The sequence below is a fragment of the Microtus oregoni genome, unplaced genomic scaffold, assembly GCF_018167655.1.
Source record: "Microtus oregoni isolate MIOR12 unplaced genomic scaffold, Mior012 000032F_ref0000030, whole genome shotgun sequence".
NCBI lineage: Eukaryota > Metazoa > Chordata > Mammalia > Rodentia > Cricetidae > Microtus > Microtus oregoni.
The window spans coordinates 16,727,260-16,750,888 of NW_024543091.1; the positions used below are offsets into that span (position 1 = coordinate 16,727,260).

The 23,629-nt window shown below is 45.0% G+C and overlaps 1 protein-coding gene and 1 non-coding gene across 2 annotated transcripts in view; both read right to left on the bottom strand.

Annotated features, from left to right (window-relative positions):
* The window catches only part of Myo1e (myosin IE), a 194,052-nt gene that overhangs the window by 71,382 nt on the left and 99,041 nt on the right, over window positions 1–23,629 (bottom strand). Inside the window, exons 5-7 of the mRNA XM_041679607.1 lie at window positions 7,021–7,108; window positions 3,656–3,745; window positions 1,863–1,994 (exon numbers count right to left, since the gene is read on the bottom strand). Of these exons, the coding sequence (XP_041535541.1) occupies window positions 1,863–1,994; window positions 3,656–3,745; window positions 7,021–7,108 (310 nt within the window). The remainder of the gene's footprint in view (window positions 1–1,862; window positions 1,995–3,655; window positions 3,746–7,020; window positions 7,109–23,629) is intronic.
* Window positions 9–81, bottom strand: Trnaa-agc. Its single transcript has one exon. It is a non-coding gene; the product is annotated as a tRNA-Ala (tRNA).

A 23,629-nucleotide genomic window follows, 5' to 3' on the forward strand; every position in this document is an offset into this window, starting at 1 on the left:
CCCAGTTTATGCGGTGCTGGGGATTGAACCCAGGGCTTTGTGCATGCTAGGCAAGCACTCTACCAACTGAGCCACATCCCAGCCCCTGAAGAATCTTGGTGTACCACCTATAACCTTTCCCCTATTCTTGCTTGTTTGAAGACAACACCTCCCTCCTGTTCACAGTCTTCTCGCTCAGACACATAAAAAATACCCTCCTCTTGTTCAGTTTTCTTGCTCAGACACATGTGACCTTTTCCCTTGCATCTTCAAATGCCCACTTCTCCAGCTCTGACTGTACAGGCTGCTCTCTGCCTTCATTGAACACTTTGCCTTGAGCATCCTCAAGCCACGCCGTCTGCTTCCTCACCACGATTTAGCCACACTCTGTAGCCTCTCCTCTTACGGCTCTGGAAAACTGCTCTCCCGCCTTCTTTCTCAAGGCTCAAGCCAACAGGCTGTTCTTGGTCCTGCACATTTCCTCCTCCCAGAACTTAGAAATTTGACCCCAAGGCTTTCTGGAGAGCAGCATCAAGCTCGCCAGGCTCCTTCTTCTACACGGTTCCCCTGGTCCTAGATAGAAACCTTATTTCTCTCTATGCTCACTATGCAATTTTTCAGCAAATAGGCACTAAAAGAATTGGTTGCCATTGGAGACGGCTGTGTAACTGAGAGATTGATTGTGAGCTTCTCACATAAGTTAATCTCTTTCTAACCTAGAGGTCCTAGAACACCACTGGACCAAAGAGAAACCAAACCGCAGATTCCTAATATGAAAATAATCATTAGGTTAACTCGAACATTACAGTTTTGAACATGGCATGCTTATATTTCTATAGACTCAAAAACGTTTTTCCAAACGGCTGGATTGGCAAGGTCGAGAAGCCTATGCCTATGATCTCAGCTACTCGAGAGGCTAAGGTAGGAGGATCACAAGTTCGAGGCCTGCCCAGGCTACCAACTGAGTTCGAGGCTCTGTCTCAAAATGAAAGAGGTAAAAAGAGGGTTGAGGATACAGCTCTGTGGAAGAGCGCTGGCCTGGTACTGAACAACAGAACTGGATGATCGCCAATGAAACAGTCGGGGCATGCTGGGCTTGCTCTGAGCATCCCAAGCCTGCGGAGACACTCTCATCCAATAGTGACCCTATTGGAGGTATCCGCCCCCAGACACTTGGCTCCCATCACCCAACTTCCTTGCTCAACACCTCCTCCCCTCTCTGCCCAGGGTGCTCCTTCCTTAGTGGACAGCCTCTGTCTTTCCCCACACAAATTCCCACTTGGGAAATCATCAAACACTCCCGCTTCTGTTTTTGAAGTTTGTTAACAATTTCCTAATTATTTAACTTTGGGGAAATTTGCCTTGTTGCCCTAATTAGAATTCAACACTCCTTGAGGACGGGGATATCCCCATGCTCCTTTTAGACAGGTGCACAAACCCCAGGGCATCTCTCTGGGCTTGAGAGCCAAGAGGCAAAAAACTGATCGTATTATTGCTCATGCTACTGCACACTTGGCGATCAAAGACAAACAAGGGCTCCTCTTCACCACGTGGGGCCCAGGAATTGAACTCAGGACATCATGCTTGGTCTCATGGTGCCTTCATCCTCTGAGCCATCTCACTGGCCTTTCCAGTTTTGTTTTTTCTTGTTTCTTGTTTTTTTTTTTTTTTTGAGACAGGGCTTCTCTATGTAGCTTTGGAGCCTGTCCTAGAATTCGCTCTGTAGACCAGACTGGCCTCGAACTCACAGAGATCCGCCTGTCTCTGCCCCCTCCCCACCCCCGAGTGCTGGGATTAAAGGCGTGCACCACCACCCGGCCAGCTTTGTTTTGTAATATGGAGAAGGAATAAAGGACTGGGAAAGAAAAACGGCAAAGGAAAACCTGGTAGAATATGTGAAAGCTCCTCTCTCCCGGGTTCCTCATCACCACTCTGGACTTTTCCAGAAGGAAGTTGGAGATCTTGCCACCATCTGGTTCCCCACCTGGACTGAACTGGATTTCAAAGTATTTTCCCTGCAAGACAATTAGCAATTTCCTTTAGTACTTGGTAAACAAAAACACAGACTTGGAATACAGGGCATAATTCAAGGAAATTCATTAATGGAAGACATTCTGGATTAGCCCAGCTCTGAGCTAGACTTCCTTACTTTATACCAAACAATGCCCTGGCGCTTGTCAGTTACACAGTTCTGCATTCGGAGGATTAATCCCATGGCCAGACTAAATAAGGAGAACTTGTAACACACTCATTTTCTCCCCATCTGTGTCTGAAGACAGAGACCCGCACAGTGCCCAGGTTGCCACATTGTTCTTCTAGAAGAATGTATTAATCTTCAGTCAATAGGATCTTGGGTATTATCAAATTCTCTATAATGCTTGCCTGTCCAAGATACAGAAAATTACATATGGCTTTAAACCTACATTTCCTAATAATTAGTGAGAGTATCACTTGATATTATCAGGCATGGGAGGGAGAGAGAGAGAGAGAGAGAGAGAAAGAGAGAGAGAGAGAGAGAGAGAGAGAGAGAGAGAGAGATTTCCCCTCTTCGATGTCATTATATATGACACACAGAGAAAAAAAAATCTATATTTCCTCCTCTCTCTATTAGGGTTACAAGGTTATAAATGCTGGGCTTGCAATTTCTAAAGACTGACTGAGTTATTCTCTCAGAATAAAAAAAAATAACTTATAACAGGAAAAGGCAAGGGAAGTCATAATGATATTTTCCCTGCTCTCTAAGGAAGGCGAGTATGGGCAGGTAGCTAAAGGGTTAAAGTTGACAGTGTCTATTTTTACAAGGCATGTTAAGAATGATAATTAGAGGAAAAAGGTCATGTGGAAAATTCATTCCCAGCGTGTTTCTTCTGTCATTACCTAGAAATGTCAGAATAGAACACCCCAGCTATGAAAGATGAAACAAGCCAGAATAAGAGCTGACAATGAGGGGCTGGACGCGGGTGTTGTAGATGGCTGTGGGAGAATGACAATGGCTGCCAGAGACCGTCGGGAGACTTCTCTAGGAAATAAGACATTCCTTACTGAATAAAGGCCAACAAGGTGAACTACACCTGCAATTCCAGCACACAGGGGAGGGGGCAGAGATGGGCCTCCTAGACGACATAAGAAATTTAAGGCTAGCCTGGGCTATGTAAGAGACTGTCTCAAAAGAAAAGTACTTAAATAAAAAAAAATTAAGTAAAGGCTTTTTTTAAAGTGAGAAACTGTTTTTCTTTGAAAGTCCCACCCACTGCTTGTCTTGAAACCAGCCGACCATCAGACGCTAAATCTCCAGGCATCTGTATCTGGTTTCCAATGCACCTTTTGGCCTTTTGGAATGGTCACATTTCCATACCCTACTGCCAACAACTCTGGACAGATACATTGAAAGCATTCACAGCACTGCAAGGGGGACCTTGTCCGAGCTCTGGGGACACAGTTAGGAGGCACTGGGGCCAGGGGCTCTTCATTCTGTGAGCATACAAAAGAAAGCAGATTCAGAAATCCAGGAGGTGGGGTAGGGAGAGGACGAGAGGGGAGGAAAGGTCTCTCAGGTGCTCCCTTAGCCCAGTGTCCGCTCCCTTCAGACCTAGCTCAGAGGAGCAAAGTCTCTGCAAACAGACCCGGGTCCGCAGAACATGGGAAGTACTCCCGCGACTGGAATCGGGATACTTACGAATCGGCTGGAGTTGTTGTTGCGCACCGTCTTGGCATTCCCAAAGGCCTCGAGGAGGGGGTTAGACTGCAGGATGATGTCCTTGACGTGCTGTTGCAGGGGACAGGAGGGAGTTAGGAAGACAATAGATGCTCATCAAATGATATCAAACTCAACTTTCCCCAAAGTCCTGCTTTCTAAGAATTGTAAGGTAAGAGGCCCCAGTCCACATGTCCTGGAGAGTTTCTGGAGAATTCAATGTGGTTTTGCTTTGTATTATAGCGACAGGTTTTTACTATGAAGCCCTGGTTGGCTTTGAATCTCACTATGTAGACAGACTGACCTTAAACTCACAGAGATAGATCTGCTTCTGCCTCCTAATTGCTGGGATTGAAGATGTATATTTCTATGCCCAGCTGTTTTGTCTGTTTTGTTTGAAACAGAGTGACATGTAGCTCAGGCTAGCCTCAACCCTGATATGTATCTGAAGATAACTTTGAACTCCAGATCCTCCTGCCTCTACATGCCAAGTGCTAAGACTACAGGCATGTGCCACCACATGCGTTTTACACAGTGCTGGGGATCAAACCCAGGGCTCTTGCCAGCTAATCAAGTACTCTGCCACCCGAGCCGCCTCTCCCGTTGATATTTTATTAATGCATTCTTGCAGGGCTGCAGGATCCTACTTATGTGAATGGGTTTCCCAACCTCTCTCTCCTAGTTTGAAGCAGCATCCCAAAGCTGGGGTGCCACCAGGAGGCCAGAGCCCACACAGTCTGGGACTGGTTTTCCATGCTGCTTGCCGTGACCCTCTCCTGCACTCCTGGGTACAGTTGGTGATCACAGTGGGGAAGAAGTCTCTTCACTCACATCTTCCCCAAGTGTTCCACTCGCAATACTGAGAGGCAAGACTTAGCTAGATGGCAAGAAATCAGTTTCTCTTTCCCAAACATCCACAGAAACACAATCTTGTGTTGTCTCAAACTCTAAATCTGCACAAATCACCTGGGGGTCTTGTTAAAATGCAGAGGTAAGTTTAAAAGGTCTGGGGCAGGGCCCAGGAAACTGCATTTTAAAGCAATCCTTGCTTACAGGGAGCTTGCTGCCAAGCTTGGGTCTGATCCTCAGGACCCACACAGTGGTTAACGGATACCCTTAAAGCAGGCCTGGCGTTACTGCTTCTTCTAGCATGGACTCACACTCAGGTCAGCCAGGGGCAACACCAGATCGTGTGACACAGCTCCTGGCCAACAACAGGAGAAGAATTTAGTGTGAACACTCCAGTCCTATGCCAGACTTAGAAATGTGCAAAACCCATCACAGACACAGCTGATAGGACCCGGCACCGGGGAGGGCTTTTGACAGTGACTCACTCCTTGTACATCTAATTATTCCTGTGCTATGGTTAAATGTGTTCCAGAAATAACAAGTCTCCTGGCTTGTGCTCTTGAGCTACTGACTAATTTGAAGCCAAGAGTTCTGGATCAATGTCCTCAAAGGAAAACAGGAAAAGAAAAATCAACATTAACCGTCTGCAGCTTGGCCACTGGGTCACAGGCTACAGCAAACGGGACTAGATGAAGGTACTAAAACTGACTATGGGTCAAGTCTATGTCCTCCTATGGTACCCTTAAACATCCCAGAAGAGAGAATGCCACAAAGCTCAGGAGGGAGCATCCCACTCCACACAGGGAGTGGCAGTCACTAGCGCCAAGGCAAACTCTGGGTGGTCCCACCATCCGGTCAGTTCCAGACTTAGCAGACTAAGCTGCCTCTCTCCTTTACAATCCAGGGCTGTATATAAACTTTGCATTACTTTGTAAAGTAAATTTGGAATGTTTGACTATTATTCTTTTTAATCTTTTGTTTGTAGGCTAGATGTGCTACACCACTTAATGACACTCAGTTTCTCCTTGGGAGATATAGAAAGAAAAGATCTGGAAGCTTCTCCCTTTAAAACAATATAGCCTTATTTATTATTATTATTATTATTATTTTTGACTGCAATGCTGGGATGAAACAAACTCAGGGCAATTGATTCAGACATGCATTCTTTCTCTCCTCCATTTATTATTATTATTATTATTATATTTTTCAATACAGCATTTCTTTGTGTAATAGCTCCAGTTGTCCTGTATCTCACTTTGTAGACCAGGCTGGCTTCGAACTCACAGATATCTGCCTGCCTCTGCCTCCCAAGTGCTGTGATTAAAGGCGTGTGTTACCAATGCCCAGCTTCCTTTTATTACTTTTTAAAAGATGGTTTCATATAGCCCAGACTGGCCCTGACCACAGGACCCTGAACCCTCCATTTGCCTGCTTCCATTTCCCTAGAGCTAGGATTACATGCGTGTAGCCACCACATGTAGTTTATGCAGGGTTGGGGATGAAACTTAGGGCCTTGTGCAAGTGAGGGAAGTCCTCTTGCAACAAGCTTAACACTGAGCTACATGCCCAGCTCAAGAGTGGGATTTGGGCTATAGCTCAGCTGATAAATTGAAGCCTGGGGTTCCATCCCCAGCACCAAAAAACCTGGACAGGATGATGCATTCTTATAGCCCCAGAGGTAGAGGCAGGGGTTTCAGAAGTTTAAGGCTGTTTTTGACAATTAGTAAGATCTTACCTCAAAACACAATAACAACAACATGTTAGAACTGCTGTGTGAGACAGGGCCTGTCTGCACCTTCCTAGATTTTGCTGAGACACCCTCATTGGCCTGTGCTATTTTATGCTCCTATTAGTAACAAAAGTGACTGCCCCAACATTTTCTTTTTAACCAGCAACTTTATATGAACTACAGGAGTTCTGACAATGTGGTAATAATGACGATGATAATGGTTTCTTGTTTGTTTTCTTGCTTTGTTGAGAAAGATTCATCTAGCCCCGCTAGCCTTGAACTTGCTGTGTAGTTAAGAACAGCCTTGAACTTCTGATCTTCCTGTTTCTAGCTCTGAGTGCTGGGATTGCAGACATGCATCTTTGTGCCTGACGCGTGTGGTGCTGGGAACAGAGTTCAGGACTTTGTGCATCCATGTGAGCATTCTACCGGTTGAGCTGGATCCGCAGCCCCAGTTCTTGAGTAGTTTTAATAAAAATGTCCCTTATTTTCATGCCTGATGAATAACTTATACTTCCTTTCATCTGAGCTATCTTTCATGTCTCTTATTCTCCATTTGAACAGCGGCCCCTTTGATTAATTTCTAAGAGGTCATTATCTATTAGACGTGTCACTATGAAAACATACAATTTCTTTGTACATTTCATGTACCTTGGTTACCCAAGCTGTGCTCTATAAAATAATTTATTTACAAAGCTACGAATAGATCAAAGGTGTGTGTCACCATTCCCGGCTACAAATGGAGCCCCTGACCACAGCACAGCCTCACCTGGACCTTGGGGCCTCCTCCGGACACTCTGGAGACATAGCTCATGATGTACTTGGCAGCTACTGTCTTCCCAGCGCCACTCTCACCACTGAGGAAAGAAAGACAAACGCCATGAAGTGGTCCTTGCCAGCTCCTTCATCCACATCGCCAACAAATGAATAAATCACAGAGGAACTAGGAAGAAAGAAAATCGGGGGGGGGGGTAGGGACCAGCACGATGCTAGTTGAGAAATGTGGGTCACTCCTCTGATTCAGGCGAGCGTGGCATAGACTGAGCCTTTACCATTGCCTTCATGCACAGGGCAGACAAATGAGTTTTCTTTTCTTTTTAAAATGATTTATTTATTTTCATTTTTATGTGTTTGATCCGTGTGTATGTCTGTGTGAGTGTGTTGGATCCTCTGGAACTGGAGTTAGAGACAGCTGTGAGCTACCATGTGGGTGTTGAGAATTGAACCCAGGTCCTCTGGAAGAGCAGTCAGTGCTCTTAACCACGGAGGCCATCTCTTCAACCCCTAGTCGAGTTTTCTAATGGTCTAATCACAGAAGGCATGATTAAGAAACTATAAGTATCAGAAGGATGGAATTTTCCAGAAATTACAAGTAACATCCACACATTTTTGTAAATGGAAGAAAGGAGGCTATGAAGCAATTTCACCTCACATATTTAACTCTAATTAAAGACAAAAGAGTTCCAAAAGTGGTTTTTTGAAGGACTAGGGGTATAGCGCAGAGGTAAGTTTCACTAGATGCATGAGGCCTAAGGTTCAATTTCAAGCACAGAAAGCCCCATTTTTCAAAATATTAGCAGAGATTTTGGTCAGGGAAAGGTGACAATGGGAGAGCTGTAATTTCAGATAGTTCTTTTCTAACCCTGTTGTCAGGCTGTGTTATTTTGTTTACATTTTACATATATATAAATATGCATGCATCTAAACATATATATATGTATATATAAATACTTATACATATGAATATATACATATATATGTGCAAAAATGGGCACTGAGGCTTCAGACTCTGCCTTGATGTAATGCAAGCTTCCTTATTTTGGAAACACTAAAATTAAATGATGAGGCAATATTAATCACATCCTGAGAAACAAAGACTATCTTCCGCTGGGTGGCCTGACTGCACAGCAATAGCCTTTTGTTAATAGTCTGCTTTCCAAAAATCCCCATTCTTCCCTCAAAATCCCCCGGAATTCATAATGACCTCAATTCAAAACATGCTCGACTCCTTAAGAAGTCTCATCTTTCTGTGTGAAGCCTTGGTGTTGCCAAAATAGAGTTTGTTAAAGCAACACACATCTAGAAAAGGACCCAGCATGAAAACTGTTGTTTGCTCTAAGTTCAGAGGTTCAGACTTGTCCTTGGTAGTCAAGAAACTGGAGGTGCACATCTCATGACCTATGAAACTCACGCTGGTTGACATCCACAAATGTGGCCAATTGTAGACCGCTATCCTCCCAGCTGCCACAGTCAGAGCAGCTGTGACCACTTACAAGAGTCTATCTGTTAGTGTTGTTCCTGCGGAGGAGAGGCTGGGAGGGTCACTGGATCCTCACCTGAATTGCAGGGAACCCTCTGGCAACTATCGCAGGTCCAGCTGTGTGTGTGTGATTTTGCCCCAGCTGCAGTTGGCCTCACAGACCTCTATTTTATGACTTACTTTATAAGCTGTAACAATATAAACACTGAAAAACTTTGGGGAAAGGAAGTGGAATGTTACAGAAACAATTAAGATAATTATGTAACAAGTACAGACCAGGCAGCTAGGACTCAATGGCAACAAGGTATCTACAACAGGTTGCTAACAATATAAAAATAATACAGTAAAAAAAGGTGGGACAGGACAACTAGAAAAGATGGTCCTTGGTTCTAGTCTGCTCTCTGTTGCTGTGATAAAACACCATGACAAAACACAATTCCGGGAGGATGGGGTTTATCTGGGTTCTAGCCAGTCATCAGCAAAGGATACCAATGCAGGAACCTGGACACAGGAACTCAGAGACCATAGAACAGTACTATTTACTATCTTGCTCCCTAAGGCTTGCTCAGTTTGCTTTCTTATAAGCCCTGGAACAACCTGGACCCTCCCACGTCAATCAAGAAAATGCCCCAGAGGCAGGTCTACAGACAATTAGACAATTCTTTTCTCTTTAAAATTTCATGGCACTGAGCATTGAACCTGGAGCTTCAGGTATGCCAGGCAAGTAATGTACCACTGAGCTACAAATCCAGCCCTGATACTGATGTGATTTCTTCCTTTAAAAAAATAGTTATTTTATTTTTAACTATATGTGGCTGTGTATGGCTGTGCACAAGTGCAGTGTTTATGGTGGCCAGAAGGGGGCATCAAATTCCACTAGAGCTGGAGTTAATGGGCAGTTGAGAGTGGGTCACCCAATAGAATTGCTGGGAACTAAACTTGCGAGATAGTACGCACTCTTTACCATTTCTCAAGCCCCTGCGATTCTCTTAACGCCTGCATTCTTATTTTGTTTTTATAGTTCTATTGTCCTACTACTGATTGGATGGACTGACTGGCTATTGAGCTTCAGGGATCTGTTTTCCCCCTGCCCTCTCCCAGTGCCTGGGTTATGGAGAGCTTACCACTCTGCCTGGGTTATGGAGAGCTTACCACTCTGCTTGGCACTTACATTTTTTTGGTTATGAGATAGGAAATTAACTGTGTATTTTATATTTTTAATAACATCTTTTCACAAAAAAGGATCACATCACAATGATAATGAATATTCATCATTTTCATTACATCCCTATTCGACTTTTTATATATCACGATGACTAATCAGACTTCTGTAAGCTTAGATTTTTGTATTCAGAATTCCTTAGAATAAACTACCACAGAGAAAAACACAGCAAACTAGTAGACTTCTAACATAAAAGTCTAACTACCTATCCTTCTGCAATGCCTTTGTTTAATGGTGTGACCAGACATGAATTACTTTGTCTTTGAAATGGCTCAGTGGTTAAGAGCACTGGCTGTTCTTCCACAGGTCGTGAGTTCAATTCCCAGCAACCACATGGTGGGTCACAACCATCTGTAATGAGATCTGGCGCCCTCTTCTGGTGTGTCAGCATACATGGACTCAGAATGTTGTATACATAATAAATAAATCTTTAAAAAAATGTTTTTAAAAGCGGGGCGGATACGCCCAGGCCAACAGTGCACACGTCGGGGGTGCTCATGCCAACAGTGCACATGTGGGGGTGCTCATGCCAACAGTGCACATGTGGGGGGCACTCATGCCAACGGTGCACATGTGGGGGGTGCTCATGCCAACAGTGCACATGTGGGGGTGCTCATGCCAACAGTGCACATGTGGGGGGCACTCATGCCAACGGTGCACATGTGGGGGGTGCTCATGCCAACGGTGCACACGTGGGGGCGCTCATGCCAATGGTGCAATGTGGGGGTGCTCATGCCAACGGTGCACTCGTGGGGCTCAGAAGTCAGAATGATTTGAGGGAGAAGTCCTTGCCCTCGTGGGTCCTGGGGAATAAACTTAGGTCGCTGGACAAGAGACACCCTGGGTCCCAGACCCGATCAAGCATTGTATCTCATTGTGTGAAGCAAAAGAGCAGAATTATAATGGAGAAAGTAACTCTTTTCATCTATTAAGATAAGTATGTCACTTCCCAAAATAGGACATCCACATTCTCAGTAGCTGTGATTTTCTTTTCTAGGCAATCTAAAATAATTAGTTCTGGCTAAACATTGATCTGAATGCTCGTTTCTCGGTTTCAGTTCATAGGCACTTAAAGAAAAACTTTATTGATCACAGGCGGCAATTTACTCAAAATAATGGCACAATAATGGAATGTTCCATAATTATTGAAGTTTACAATATATATAACCACAATTGCACTGGCCTGCTCGGAGGGAAAAGCACTGTCTAAAGTGATGGGACCATGAAGACGTGAGACATTGAACAGCAAACCCCAAACCACTCGCTGTGCGGCTCACAGCAAGCAGAGCGATTGGTTTTGCCTGTGTATACATACAGACAACCTTTCCTAATTCCATTGTTTTGTTTGACTTCTAGGGAAGAAGGGCAGAAAATGACACAGGTTCAGCTAGGCATGGTGGTGTGCGCCTGTAATCTCAGCTCCCGGGCTGAGGCAGAAGGATCAAACTCTGTGACACACAGCAAGACTGCCTCAAAAACTAAGGGCGAGGGATGTAGGGGGAGTTCTCACCGCACATGCTGTCCTAGTCAGGGTTGCTATTCCTATGGTGAAACATCATGACCAAAAGCCATGTGGGGAGGAAAGGGTTTATTTGGCTTACACTTCCACATCATTGTTCATCACTGGAGGAAGTCAGGACAGGAACTCAAGCAGGGCAGGAGCCTAGAGTCAGGAGCTGATGCAGAGGCCATGCTGACCCATGATTTGCTCAGTCTGCTTTCTGAAAGAGCCTAGGACCGCCAGCCCAGGGTGGCCACACCCACAATGGGCTGGGCCCTCCCCCATCAAGCACTAATTAAAATACCACCCTACAGGCTTACTTGCAGCCTTATATGATGGAGGTATTGTCTCAGTTGAGGCTCTCTTTCCTCAGAGGACTCTAGCTTGTGTCGAGGTGACATAAAACTAGCCAGCACACATGCCAAAGGCCCTGAGTTTGATTCCCAATGCGGGAAACAAAAATCAAAAACAAAGTTTCCTATATAAATGAGGAATAGGAGGGCTAGCATGAGAGCTCAGCAGGCAAAAGAATTTGTTGCCGAGCCTCGTGACCTGAGTTCAGCCCCTGGGAGGCACAGTGGAAGAGAGAACTGAGTCCTGTGAGTGTCTTCTGAATCCCTTACACTTGCCATGGTACACTTGCACACTCATAGGTGCACAAAAAATGAATAAAAATGTAAAAAAATAAAAAAATGAAGAAAGCTCACCAATGATCCTTAGCTCTGACAGCCCAACAGAGCCCAGAGTATTTAAATCATCACCACGTTCCCTTCTTCCCTCACCATCAGAACCCAGACCTCCAAGGGCAGGTTCTGGACTACAAGGGCAGGTTCTAGACTACAGGGGCAGGTTCTAGACTACAGGGGCAGGTTCTAGACTACAAAGGGTGGGTTCTAGACTACAAGGGCGGGTTCTAGTAGCTCTAAATAGTGCTCCAGTTTGTTCCCAGCCAACTGGAGATCGGTAATTCAAAATCAAAGTCAAGAGAGACTTTATAGGAAACACCAACCCAAATAGGAAACAATAGGATGTTCGTGTGTTAGCTGTAAAAATGGAAACTACAGCCATTTATAATGCTGTGCTACTAACTGGATTCAAGGGGACGGTAACTGTTCTTGAAAGTCAGGCTGTCCCTTGCTTACAGAGCAACCGTGCTTCCGAATCCCCTGCAGTGACTCTAGCATGCGTGAAGGCATTTCCTCCTAGGTGTTGCAGACTCAGACATCTTGACTGCTGGAAGACCCCATCCTGGGTCTGGAAACCTCTCAGTAGGTACTATTTCTCTATAGGTGCTGTTTCCTTGCAGCTAATTGGATGAATGCAAATGAGGTGCATTTGTATCTGTTTGGGTTTTAGGAAAGATAAGGAACAGCAACCATGCAACTACTTTGCTCCCAGCACGCAGGGTTAGAAGCCCCTCTTCTTGTGGATGTGATGAGAAGGACCGTGACTCTAGTCTAAGATGAGCTGATGGCCTCCTGAGGAATCCTTTTTAAAAATACAGATTTAAAATAACGTATTTTAATTTTTTACTTGTGTGTGTGTGTACCACATGTGTACCGGTGCTTGTGGAGACCAGCAGAGGGCATCAGACGCCCTGAGCTGACTGTGAGCCACTTGATGGAGGGTCCTGGGAACTGAAAGCAAGTCCTCTGGGAGACTGGCACGTGTTCTTGACTACTGGGCCACTTCTCCAGTTTCTACCTGAGGCATCAAAGCATGGAAGTTGTATTGACAATGGTGAGGTAAGGGGAACAGGGGTTTTGGGGACTTGTGGAGTATGTATTAGAAAAACGTTTCTAAAACCAAATGGCAAATATTTATTTCTCATTGAGATAGGAAAAGTTAGCCACGAAGGATGTGTGTGTACGCTGTACGTGTGTGTGTGTGTGTGTATACACATATGTGTGTATTTCTACAGACATGTGTGTGCAAATGGAAGGCAGAAGTTGACATCAGGTGTCTTCCTCTATTGCTTCCTCCTTGTTCTTAGTCTCTCATTGAATGTGATCTCATTGAATTGAGAGGGTCACTGAGCTCCGTGGTCTGCCTGATTCCCCATGCCCATTGTTAAGGTTACAGATGTGTATGGCCATGCGCATCTTTTTATGTGGGTGTTGGGGACTCAAACTTGTGTCCCTGTTCACTCCACAGGCCTTTAACCCACCGAGCCACCTCCTCAGCATGGTCAAATGTTAACAGCTCTTGAGTCCTTACTGGTATGCATCCATTTAAGCAAATCTGCCAAAAATACTATCTTAGGCCCAGATGGAACAAATAGCAGCCTGCAGAGACAACCTTGCAAGAATGGGAAACCACATCAAAGAAGGTTCTGTACAGCCCTCTCCAACGACTCCATTCAGACTCCTTTCCTGAAAGCCCCTGGGGCCTGAGACTAACATCTCAGTCTGGGGCCGAGGAGGGAAGGATCCTCGCCCAGACCCTGAAATCACACTAAAATATCAACCCTCAAATATGTTCTATTGCATTAAAATACTGAAGTATAGCCCGACTGTATCCTGAGCAGACAGTGCGGGAAAACACAGTAGCATGCTGAGCAAAGCGTTACTAAGACAATAGCTGCTCCTTCTCCCCAGTCCCAAACACCTATGGAATTAATGCTATCGGGCAGTCAGCACTGCCAACTCTGCCCAGAAAGCAACTCTGTGGCAAGGCTCACCTTGATCAGCCCAATAAACAGGAAAGGCCTGATGATGTCTGAAGATAATTTAAATCCAAAGTTGGTTCCTTGTTATATATAAAATTCCCTTTGATGTTACTAGAGGATATTCCAAACCATTCTTGAACAGCTTAGAGGGATATTTAATTCCTTATTAACCTTTCTTATATTCGTCTAACTTTCCAGTGCCTGCTTTCAATTTTTTTTTGTTAAAATTTGTTTTTATTTTATGTTATGAGTACTGGAATATATGTATGTACCATGTGTGTGCCTGGTGCCCTAAGAGGCCAGAAGAGGTTGTTAGAGTCCCTGGAACTGGAATTACAGTGAGCTGTCATGTGGGTTCTGGGACTTGAACTTGGGTCCTCTGTAAGAGCTGCCAGTACTTTTTAATTGCTGAGCCATCGTTCCAGCTCCCAGCAGTCTCCAATCTTAAATGCTTCATAAGTCATGCACTAAGGCTTCATAAGTCAAGCACCTGAAGCAGAGCAAAACAGAGTCCATGACCAGTGTCATCCCAGGGATCTTTTCAAGTCATGCTGGACTACAACAGTTATATACCAGCTAAACTAACACAGTTTAGTTCACAGTAGCAGAGAAAGGTGGACTCCTGGGGGCAGGTGGCCCTGGCTTGTGATGTGGGATTGCCCTCTGTATGCTATGAAAATGTTTTATTGCCATCAGTTAATAAAGAAGCTACTTTTGGCCAATGGCTTAACAGAGGAAAGCCAGGCGGAAAATCCAGACACAGATGCACACAGAGAGTAGGCAGAGTCAGAGAGATGCCATGTAGCCTTTGAAGGAGACAGACGCCCCAGGAACCTTACCGGTAAACTGCAAACATCATGGTGAAATACAAAATAATAGAAATGGGCTAATTTAAGATGTAAGAGCTAGCTAGAAATTTGCTTAAGCTATTGGCTAAACAGTATTGTAATTAATAGAGTTTCTGTGTGATCATTTCGGGTCTGGGTGGCCGGAAAAGAACAAACAGTCCCCGCCTACAGGCTTGGATCACAGCATGGCCATTCTCCAAATGCAAGACACTTCACATGTTTCTTTACCTAACACCCAGTTTCCTGAGCTGTCAAAGACGGACATAATTACCAGTTGGCCACGTTGCCAAGAAGATTAAAAACTGTATCGTTAGGGCTGAGAAGATGACTCAGTTAATAAAGTGTGTGCCTTGCAAGCACGAGGACCTGAATTCCAGCCCTAGAGCCTACAGAAAAAAATCACAAGACAAAACTAAAAAGCTGGGCTTAGTGGCACGTGCCACATTCCAGGTCTGGGGAGGGAGGTAGAAACAGGCTCACGGGCCAGCCAGTCTAGCCTACTTGTTGAGTTCCAGACCAGTGAAAGATTTTGTCTCAAAAAGACAAGGGTGACAGCGCCTGAGGAATGATGCTCGAGGTTGCCCTCCAGCCTACATATTTATACGAACACACGTGCATTTACATACATGTAAAAGAGATGTCAGTGTGATTGAGATAATGCTAAGTTGCCAGGCTTCCTCAACTCAAGGAATCTTCAGGACCATAAGAGCTAAAAGGTACATTGGGGGTGCTGCCTAGATGAGGGTCTCTCCTCTTTCAATCCACAAAGGCTGGCAGGGCGCATCAGAGACAGTGAGCCTCAAAGGCTGAGGTTGCCGGAATAAACAAGACATTGCATGGGCCATCGGAAACCCAGGGGAGCCATGCAAAGGGTCCCCATGATGCTAATAAAAGGCTCTTGAAGCACATCAAAGACAGGAAGGCAGCTTGAGAATCCAGGAGACGAAGCGTTCAATGACGCAGGAGCCAAGAGCGGAGCAGACACAGCCACGTACGAGAGGCATTCTCACTGATGTTTTCTCTTCAGCACTGCGAGTGTTAGGGAAGCCAAAGACAAAACGTCTTTTCAAGCAGGTAGGTCGACAACCCCGGGTCCAGTACTGGCAGCTCCTCCTCTACTGCTCATAGTCAGCCTATCTGCAAATCCCTTCAAAATATGTCTTCGGTAATTCCTCGATTTGTTTTGGAAACAGGATCTCACTAGGTAGCCCAGCCTGACCTGGAACTAGCTACGCAGACCAGGCTGGGCTGTCACAAAGAGCTGCCTGCCTCTGCCTCTGGAGGGCTGGAATTAAAGGCAGGTGCCACCATGCCTGCTCTATCTTTAGGAGTTTTTTTTAAAAGCAGGGAGCAGGACGGCTGGTGAAATGGCTTAGTGGGGTAGAGGCAACTGCTGCCAATCCTGAAGACCTAAGTTTGATCCCTAGGGACCCACATGGTAGGAGGGACCTGACTCCTGACAGCTGTCCTCTGCACACTGCATGTATGCATGCACTCCCCTCCACCTCTGACATGGACACCAAACAAGTTTAAAACAGGGGTTGCCAGGTCTATAACTGAGGTGACAGAAAGTTTCCCAAAATGCACAGTGCCCTGGCTTTGGTGCCAGCACCATGTAAATCAGGCTCAATGAGGACACTTGCCTGTAATCTAAGCACTCAGGAGGTGGAGGCTGCGCATCAGGAGTTCAAGGTCAACATCCTAGGCTTCACAGTGGGTTCAGAGCCAGGCTGGGCTATGTGAGACCTCATGTCTACATGATGCCTTATGTCGAACAAATAAACAAATGGACAGACTAATACGGAAATCTCGCCAGATGTTAATGAATTCATTCAAGACAGACACCCTACTCTGCAGGAAGCAAATACTTCAAAAATATTTTTGAAAAATGAAACTCTAACAAACTCTAACAAAGCGTGCGGTTTCTCAGTTCTGAAATATGCCAAGGTCGCACAGGCTCGGGAGGCCCAAAGCGACAGGAATTCATGTTTGTTCTTGTCAGCAGTAAATGCGCTACAGAAATCTTCTCTAAGGTCTAATATGTCCCCACAGAGGCTAGGGGGCAGGGGCTTCAGAACCGCGTGTGGACATATTGCCAAGAGCTTGTCTGGTGACACACCAATGATAGGAAATGCATCAGAAACTTCCTGGTTCTTCTTCCCACTTTGAACCACACCAGAGTTGACCTAAAATGTTTGCATAACTGTCTCTGACATATGGAAAAAAAAAACCCACCCCAGATACGTTCTAACACACAGATCCAGACATGGATTCTGGAGAACGGATAATGAATGGGCTGCTTGGTGGCCAGGTTTGAGGGTGACTCCTTAACCTTCAGTTGCTCACGACTCTCAGTGACGTGAACCTACCTGGAGCTGCCTGGAGCCCACACTAGCTTGCTGGTCCCTGGGTCCCTTCTCGGGTTTATAGAATGTCACACAGCTGCCATGCCAGCTCAGCTCAGTTCCCCATCCCAGTTCTAGGTCTGTGGATCCCTAAAGAGCTCATCTTCTCTCCACTAAGGAAGGGTATTATTATCTCTGTGAATGACCTTTTGGGATTTCCTGATCCTGTGCAGATAGCTTCAGGACATTACCTTACCTGAAGGCTACCCAGCCTGCCATCTACAGAGGAATCCACCACCCAGTCGGCTAATTATATGCTACTGTACAAAAGCCATGTGGTTACAGTGTAGAAAAAGACCACAGGGAAATAAAAAAGGAATGGATGTCAGAGCTCGGGCCCCACACAAACCCGGGGACAACAAAGCAAAGAGGATGCAGAACGGTCCGGGTGTATCCTTACTTCATCAAGATCAGAACGGGGGGGGGGGGAGGGGGGCTGGTCAACTGAGAAGCTGCTAGCTTAGCATGCCTGACTTGGAATAAAGAATTTTGAAGCCAAGGAATCTTAGAAGTTGTCAGCTCCATCAGCTCACTATCAGGAGAAAAAACTGAGGGCCAAGAAAGGCGCTCCGGGAGCTGCTGAGGTTCAGGGAGCTGGTGAGCCTGTCAGGTTGAAGAGCTGTCCGAAAGCGAAGGAACCCATATACCAAAGAACAAACTGAGGAGAGGTCGGGCATTGGCCTCTGTAACTGGGGGAATGAAGTCAAGGCCCTTACAACATCTTCCCTCTTAGGTCCGTCTTTGTTTGCCTGGAGACCGAGGCCACCAAAGTGTCTAAAGAGATTTGTGCCATATAACAGAACCTCTGCCTTCCAGAGGAAGAAGAGGTTAAAGGCCCTGACTGAGCACTCTGTAGATGCCTGGATAAAAACTCTAGACCTTAAGAGACTCAAGCAAATAGCACCGATTGTCCATAAGTAGTTGTCACACATCCCCTTTGGAGGACCACACCATCCATGCCTCTGTGTGTACACCTCCCATGACTGGAAGCCCCCTCCCAACCTGGACCTCTGCCACCTCATATGCTGACTCTTTTGTGCAGCTGTGTTTTGTATTCTGTCTCTACAATCAAGCTATAATCATAGGCACCAAGAGTGGTTCTTTTTTATAAGTGAATCTATTTTTTATTTTATGTGCATTGGTGTTTTGCCTGTATGTATGTCTAGGTGAGGGTGTCAGATCCCCTGGACCTGGAGTAACATACAGGTGTGAGCTGCCATGTGGATACTGAGAATTGAACCCAGGTCCTCCGGAAGAGTAGTCAATATTCTTAACTTATGTCTCCAGCCCCAAAGAGTGGTTCCTATGAATGTTTGGACCTGATAACTTGAGAACTGACTCCGGCCAGACAGAAGGGAGGGCTGTCTTGTCAGGGGCCGGGATCCTTAACCTTAGTTTTGCCTCCCTGTTCTACCATTGCCTAAATTAGAAGTATATCTCATCTGAATGGCTGCAAAGATAGGTCTGGGAAACGGTCTCTGGTTCTACACTGGAGCAGGTGAATCAAGATGGCAGAAGTGAGGAAGAAGCAGGAAGGAACTGGTGCAGTTGCAAGCTCTTGAGTAACAAACCCTTCCTTCTCAGGAAATACCCAGAAGAGGGGCAGAACGAGAAAGGAGAAGGAAGGCAGGAACCAGAAAACTCATACTGAACTCTCTCATTAAATGCAGTGAAGGAAACACCCCCCTCCTCCTCTCCAGTGACTTCAAAATGCTGTCATACAAAAGCATTTCCTGTTACTCAGGCAAAATCCTTCTCTGTGCATCGCCTGAAACGGTTTAGCCTGCACCTCATCTACCATCTGCATCGAACTTGCGACTTCTGGAAGGATCACTTGAAGGAGTGAATGCAGCAAGGAACACGAGGAACCAATCACACAAACCTAGAAGATGCCCCTAGTAGAACTGATGGGGTCTATGGCATGGGGCTGTGGAGGCAGAACACAGGGGGAGAAGCATGCTTGACACATGCAAGGCCACGTGGCCAGCAGTCAGTAGGAGCAAAATGAACCCGAAAGCCAATGTCATGGTGGTGGTGGGGGGGAGGGGAGGAGAGGGATAAATAAAAGCTGGGCATAGGGGAACTGTGGCAACACAAAAGCAAATTCAGGCTTCATAAAAAATACAACGATCTTCCCTCAATTTGCATAAACCACCAGGAAAGAGCAAGCTGTTGACAACTGAGAGATTGAGCACAGGCTGCGGGGCTTCAGACACTCTGGAGAATGAAGGATCGCTAGTTCTCTGGCTGGGATAATGGTTGCAGAGATGTGCCATACAATGATTTTATTTTTCCTCCAGACACATGGGTAAAATGTCATTGAGTCTCTCTTCATCCCGAAGCCCCGGGGACCTGCATTTACCTCAAAATGCTTCTGTTGTCTTGCTTTACGTTTTCCTTTTGTACCATGTAAGTGTTTTAGAGGGTGGGAAGAAACCAAATTCTCAGATCTTAAGTCAGGTGTGATGGCGTGCAGCTGTAATCCCAGCACTCAGGAGCAGAGGCAGAAGGACTGGGAGATTGGGACCAGCATAGGCTACTCTGATGTAGGTGTTGCTTTATATGTGTTGACTCAGCAAGACCCTTCCTCAAAAAAACAAAAGATGTCAACGATAGTAATATTTACAACTTTAAACCCCGGAAATTAAGAGTTTAAATAACCGTATTGGTAGAACAACTTGACACATGAATGGCATAGAAAAATATTAAATTAGCTGACTTTTAAAATACAATATTTGGCTGGGCGGTGGTGGCGCTCGCCTTTAATCCCAGCACTCGGGAGGCAGAGGCAGGCGGATCTCTGTGAGTTCGAGACCAGCCTGGTCTACAAGAGCTAGTTGCAGGACAGGCTCCAAAACCACAGAGAAACCCTGTCTCAAAAAACCACACACACACAAAAATTTGCTTCTGCCGGGCGATGGTGGCGCACGCCTTTAATCCCAGTACTCGGGAGGCAGAGGTAGGCAGATCTCTGTGAGTTCGAGACCAGCCTGGTCTAGAGAGCTAGTTCCAGGACAGGTTCCAAAGCCACAGAGAAACCCTGTCTCGAAAAACCAAATAAAATAAAATAAAATAAAATAAAATATTTGGGGACTGGAGAGATGGCTCAGCAGTTAGGTGTGCTGGCTGCTCTTGCAGAGGACCCAGTGTCTGTTCCCAGGACCCATATGGTCTCCCACAACTGTCTATAGCTCCAGTCCCACGGGATCCAATGTGCTCTTCTGGCTTCCGTGGGCACTGGACACACATACAGCACACAGACATACATTCAGGCAAAATATTCATATACATAAAATAAAAAATAACTCTTTACTTACATTTATATAATTTATATTTACCTAATATTTTGAATGTAAATATTGGACACATGGACCAAAAGAACAAAAAGAAATTTTAAAATGAATTCAGTATTGCTATTAATTTGTTGGTGTTATAATAATATTGGTATTATTTATTTTAAATACATATGTGCATGTATGTATATATATTCATACACACATATATAATGCACACAGTATAAAGCAAATAATTATGTTTATGTCACCGAAGACCAAGATTTTTTTGGTAGGACAAATACAAGTTATAAATATAAAAATCAAAGATATTGGGGCTGGAGAGGTGGCTCAGCGGTTAAGAGCATTGCCTGCTCTTCCAAAGGTCCTGAGTTCAATTCCCGGCAACCACATGGTGGCTTACAACCATCTGTAATGAGGTCTGGTGCCCTCTTCTGGCCTGCAGGCATACACACAGACAGAACATTGTATACATATTAAATAAATAAATATTAAAAAAAAAGAAAAAAATCAAAGATATTTTAAACCTCTACAATCTGCACACACAGAACACAAACATACATTCGGACAAAATACTCATACACACAAAATAGTAATAATAGCAATAATAAATGAAAGCTGACTACTCTCTGTAGTCTAAAAGATAAGCTAGAGATGGCAGGATGAACTCATGCCTCACTGTTTTCTTAAAATCCCTTGGCATTGTCCACTGTGGAGACCAGAAGCACTGACAACTGGAACCCAGCACAGTGGTGTCTAAACATCCTGTCCCAGTCCACGAAACAAGGACCCCTTGGAGAAAGGGCCAGTTCCAGGCCTCAGGAAGACACGAACAAGATGAACTTGGACCATTTGCAACAACAAAGAAATGATCCAAGAGGACTTGAGATGTGTCAGAGGACATGGAGGCCATGACAAGGGAGAAGGGAGATTATCTGAGACACCACAGGAATAACTGCAATGTAAACAGGGGAGCTATTTTAAATTCACTAGTTAGAAGTGATACTGGAAATAAAATACAGGCTACCTTCAGAGGTTGCCAGGGCAACAACTCATTACTTTGAAAAGTGAGGAGAAACGACAATGAGTAGGCACTTTATCTAGTTTTCCCATAAAGATTATATTTTAAGATGAAATAAAAAAAGTTCAACTATAACAAATGAAAGGAATAACTGAATGAGAAAATAACTTTAATTAAGCAATGGTCGTGAAAATGAGAATTGAAAACGGGTGGGTCTCTTGACATTCCGGACATCGTATAGAGAGAGACCAACAGGAATGAAGTTCACGGCAGAGCAGATGTCTTTGCAAACATTGAATCCGCATCTGGCCATGCTTCGAGACATGCTATAAATTTCCACGTGTAGGCATTAACATCAATTGTCCACTTGATGGGACCTGGAGTCAGTTGGGAAACAAACTCTGGTCGTGCCTGTGAAGAAGGCTCTAGACTGGGGTAACTGAGGCAGGAAGACCCATCCTGGATATGGGTGCACCAAGGGCTAGGGTCTTGGACTGAATAAAAAGGAGAAACCATGCTGAACACCAGAATTCGTCTCCCTCTTTCCCTACTGCAGATGCGGTGTGAACAGCCACCACATGCTCTTGAGTTCATGACGGACTGTACCCGCAAAGTGTGAGCCATAGTAAACGCCCAAATAAAAACAGACACATGACTATTATGGTCACAATGAACATGATCTCCAAATGACAACGGTAAATGGCTATTGTCAGGTGCGTTGTCACAGTAAGGAGACAAGTAACTGTGACAACAGGAAATAACGAGATGGCGGTAGGCATCGCGTCATCACAGTGAATGCCAAGGAAAACAGAATGAAGGAGACGGCTCAGCGACTAGGAGACTCGAGAGACATAGCAACCAGGGGCGATGATGTGTGGGCTTTGTTTGGCTTCTAATGCAAACAAGTCAGCTGCTGAAAAAAGTGTGTAACTCAGTCCCAGCACTGGAGTGTGGAGCAGATCAAATACTAAAAGGATTCCTTTTTCATTTGTGCAATGTTGGGAGCCAGACCTAAAGTCTTGGACATGCCAAGCACCAGAAAGGATTTATTTTTAAGGTGTGGTAAGAATTATCTTGAGCTGGGAAAAGGGATCAATCAGTAAAATACTTGCAACAAGGGCCTGAATTCCATCTCCAGAACCCTCACTGGGAAGAAAAAAAAAACCAAGAGGTGCCTCAGTGGGTTAAGATGACAGGTGCTGCCAAGCTTGATGTCCGGAATTCCAGCACCAGCACCCACACAGTGGAAGGAGAGAACTGACTCTCATAAATTGTCTTCTGACCTCTATGTATGCAACTCCCCCCCCGCCCAATTTTCTGTTAAAGTTATATACTAACTATTGACAAACGAAAAGGTTTGCTCTCTAGGATTTGTTTAGATAAGCAAAGGGGCTGAGAGGAAAAGGTAAATAAGGATTGTCCACATACTGACAACCAAACAGACAGGAGGGATACGTGGGAATATACTACATTATGTCTAATTTTGTGTATGTTTGGGAACGCCATCATGAGTAGCTCTTTCAAAAACATTTCACGGGCTGGGGTGCGGCTCGGCTGGAGGGTTTGCCTGGCATGCGTGTGGGTTTCAACCCCAGCATTTCAAAACCCGGTGTAATGCCAGCCAGCACTGGGAGGTTGAGGCAGGAGGATCAGAAGCTCTGTGTTATCTCTGACCACATATTGGGTCTGAAGTCATGCTGGACTACATGAAACTGTCTCAAAAAATAAAATACATTTTAAAACTCAGACATACACAAGAAGGATGAATATAAACGTGTAAGTTAAGTTTTTGAACAAAATTACTATTTTTTAATTTTTTTTTTTTATTTTTGGTTTTTCGAGTTAGGGTTTCTCTGTGTAACAGTCCTAGCTATCCTAGAACTAGCTTTAAGACCAGGCTGGTCTGAAACTCATTGAGATTCGTGCCTCTGTCCCGAGTGCTGGGATCAAAGGCGCGCGCCACCGCTGCCTCACAAAACCATTAACTTTTAAGTGACAGGAATGTGGATGCTTCATTTTTTAACACAGAAAGTGTTCATGACAGTGAACGAATTTTAAAGCAATCAAAGCCAGTCACCATTTGGGGACAGTTCAGGTTACATGGATTGTAAAGGTGAAAAGACCTAAGCGGGCATTTGCTACTAATATCCTAAAAACTTC